General features: G+C 49.8%; 1 protein-coding gene across 1 annotated transcript; it reads right to left on the reverse strand.

Annotated features, from left to right (window-relative positions):
* Positions 1–481: 481 nt before the first annotated feature.
* On the reverse strand, positions 482–1,147 carry ACHE_10933A (uncharacterized protein; the record flags this gene model as incomplete). Its single annotated transcript, XM_043284775.1, has 1 exon — positions 482–1,147. One exon carries the CDS (start codon positions 1,145–1,147, stop codon positions 482–484), a length of 666 nt encoding a protein of 221 aa, XP_043132053.1.
* Between the last annotated feature and the right edge of the window lie 954 nt (positions 1,148–2,101).

Genomic DNA, 2,101 nt, shown 5'->3' on the forward strand with positions numbered 1-2,101 from the left:
CGCAGAACCTGTTGCCACTCGGCCTACAGGGCTGACAAATGCGTGTATGAACAATAATAAGATAAGAACAATAGTTAACTCAAGAGGCACGGGCCGGTCTAATAGGTACTGATATTCCTATCTAGACTAGTGTGGTCATCGACGAAAACATGGGATCTGGAGAAGAAAAGAAGAGAAGAGGAAGGCGAAATTTATTGCGTGTCGTTAAGGGCTAGGCCCGTGATGCTACTGACTAGCTATCGCATGTTAGGAAAAAAAAAAAAGGAAAGGATATCTGATCAGACAGCTCCATACATGTGCGTGTCACGCGGAAAAGACAAACCCACTTGGAACAGGTCACAGTGGAAGCAAATGGGTCAACCAATCTGGGATATAATGAGGTTACGATTTGATGGCTGGGTAAACCAATTAACTATATTCTAATTCGGCGAGGTCCTCTGTTCTTGATTGTTTATTCCGACTGGCGAAAAGGGTAGACCAACTAAGACCCAAGTGTTTCACTTTGGCCCGGATACTTGTACCGGATGGTCGGAAAAAACTGGGGATTCCCAGTGATTGCTTTCACAAGCTCATCTCGCTTCATATCATCGCGAACCCCTGAATGACTGTAGATTTCATATTCTATATCCTCCAATGCGTTATTTGATCTCCGCCCAGGGAAAAATCCGCTCGGAATTGTTGTTGATATATCATAAAAAGGGCATGCGAAGACGACATTACGTTCAGGCCCCCCACCCTCGAAGATGGCAAGGACACGATATTCATCAGCCACAATGCCGCCTTCAACAAGGTATTCGTCACGGTGCTGCCATAGCTTCCTCCGACGATCCAGCCCTGTATCAGAATATCCAAGCCTGGCTGCGACCTCCTCTGCGCTGTATACACCTGATAAATGCTCTACCCATACAGCGATCACAACAATATCCGTTTTCCCCTCCCTTTCCAGTTCTTTCCGTCGCTGCATGGCCCGCTTCCAAGTACCGAAGGATAGGAATCGCGTGGGTTTTCGGTTCCAAGACAGATGGTCATCAAAATTTTGCCATGATGGCGGGCCTTTGTAGGTAGAATTGGCGCGCAGTCCGTTCTTGGTGGCTGTGTTGCTGGGAACTGAAGGGATAGGGGAATTTTGCCGCCCAGTGGGCGTCATCAATCATCTGTGCCATTGTGGACCACGTGACAGTGTGCGCATTCACAAAAATAAATACATAATGCTTGCATAATTACGGTACGGTACAGAGGATGCTGAAAATAGCTCAATAATTTATTCAAACCAAGTTCTTGGGAGTGGGGCTGACGAAGAATTAAAATGTGTTTGGAGGTCAGACCGATTTCGAGAATCACTGTAGTAGATAGAGACCTCAACGGTAACGCGATAGAACGCGATACCCAATAGAAAGGACCGGAGGCGAAAGCAATCGGAGAACTGCGTTGTGGTTGATACTATTGCAATATAAAACGTCGTTGTGTGCCGAGCGGGAACCAACCCCGGACTGATGGCGGACCCACCCGCGGGGCCTCCCGAGGCCACGCCCACAAACACCCAGGAAACCACCAATTTCTCAGTCGAGGATTTCCAGCCTAGGGTGACCAATATCCCAACGCGAGTCACAAGAAAGAGAGGACGACTCAACGAGAGCTATGCTTCTGAAGAGGGCACCGGCCGGATCACCACCAGGGAGGTGTGGAAGCTTATCGACGACCTGAAGGACATCATCCACCACCAAACCGCACTCATCGAATCTACCAAAGCCGAGCTACAGGAGGTCAAACACGACCAAAACGTCTTTCACGAACAGAACCAGAAACTCCATGAAGAAGTCAAAGCCTTGAGTGCACAACTTGATACTTCCCCACCGGCGCCCTCGGCTAGATCGTGGGCTGCCGTAGCAGCCAGCTCGGGCAATGCGAACCCTCAGCCGAGCTACCAACGCCCTGACAAGGACCAGAAGTGCGTTCGGATCAGCACCCAGCGGTCATTCGTAGATCCAGAGGACAACCAGGCCAACGATGGGAACGCCTTTGGCCGATACCTCCCCACCGACTCTGCAAACTCCTACATTCGTACAGCCCTGTTGAGTGCACCAGCTACGCAAGATGCACA

This window comes from Aspergillus chevalieri, chromosome 1 (genome assembly GCF_016861735.1).
Source record: "Aspergillus chevalieri M1 DNA, chromosome 1, nearly complete sequence".
Classification (NCBI taxonomy): domain Eukaryota; kingdom Fungi; phylum Ascomycota; class Eurotiomycetes; order Eurotiales; family Aspergillaceae; genus Aspergillus; species Aspergillus chevalieri.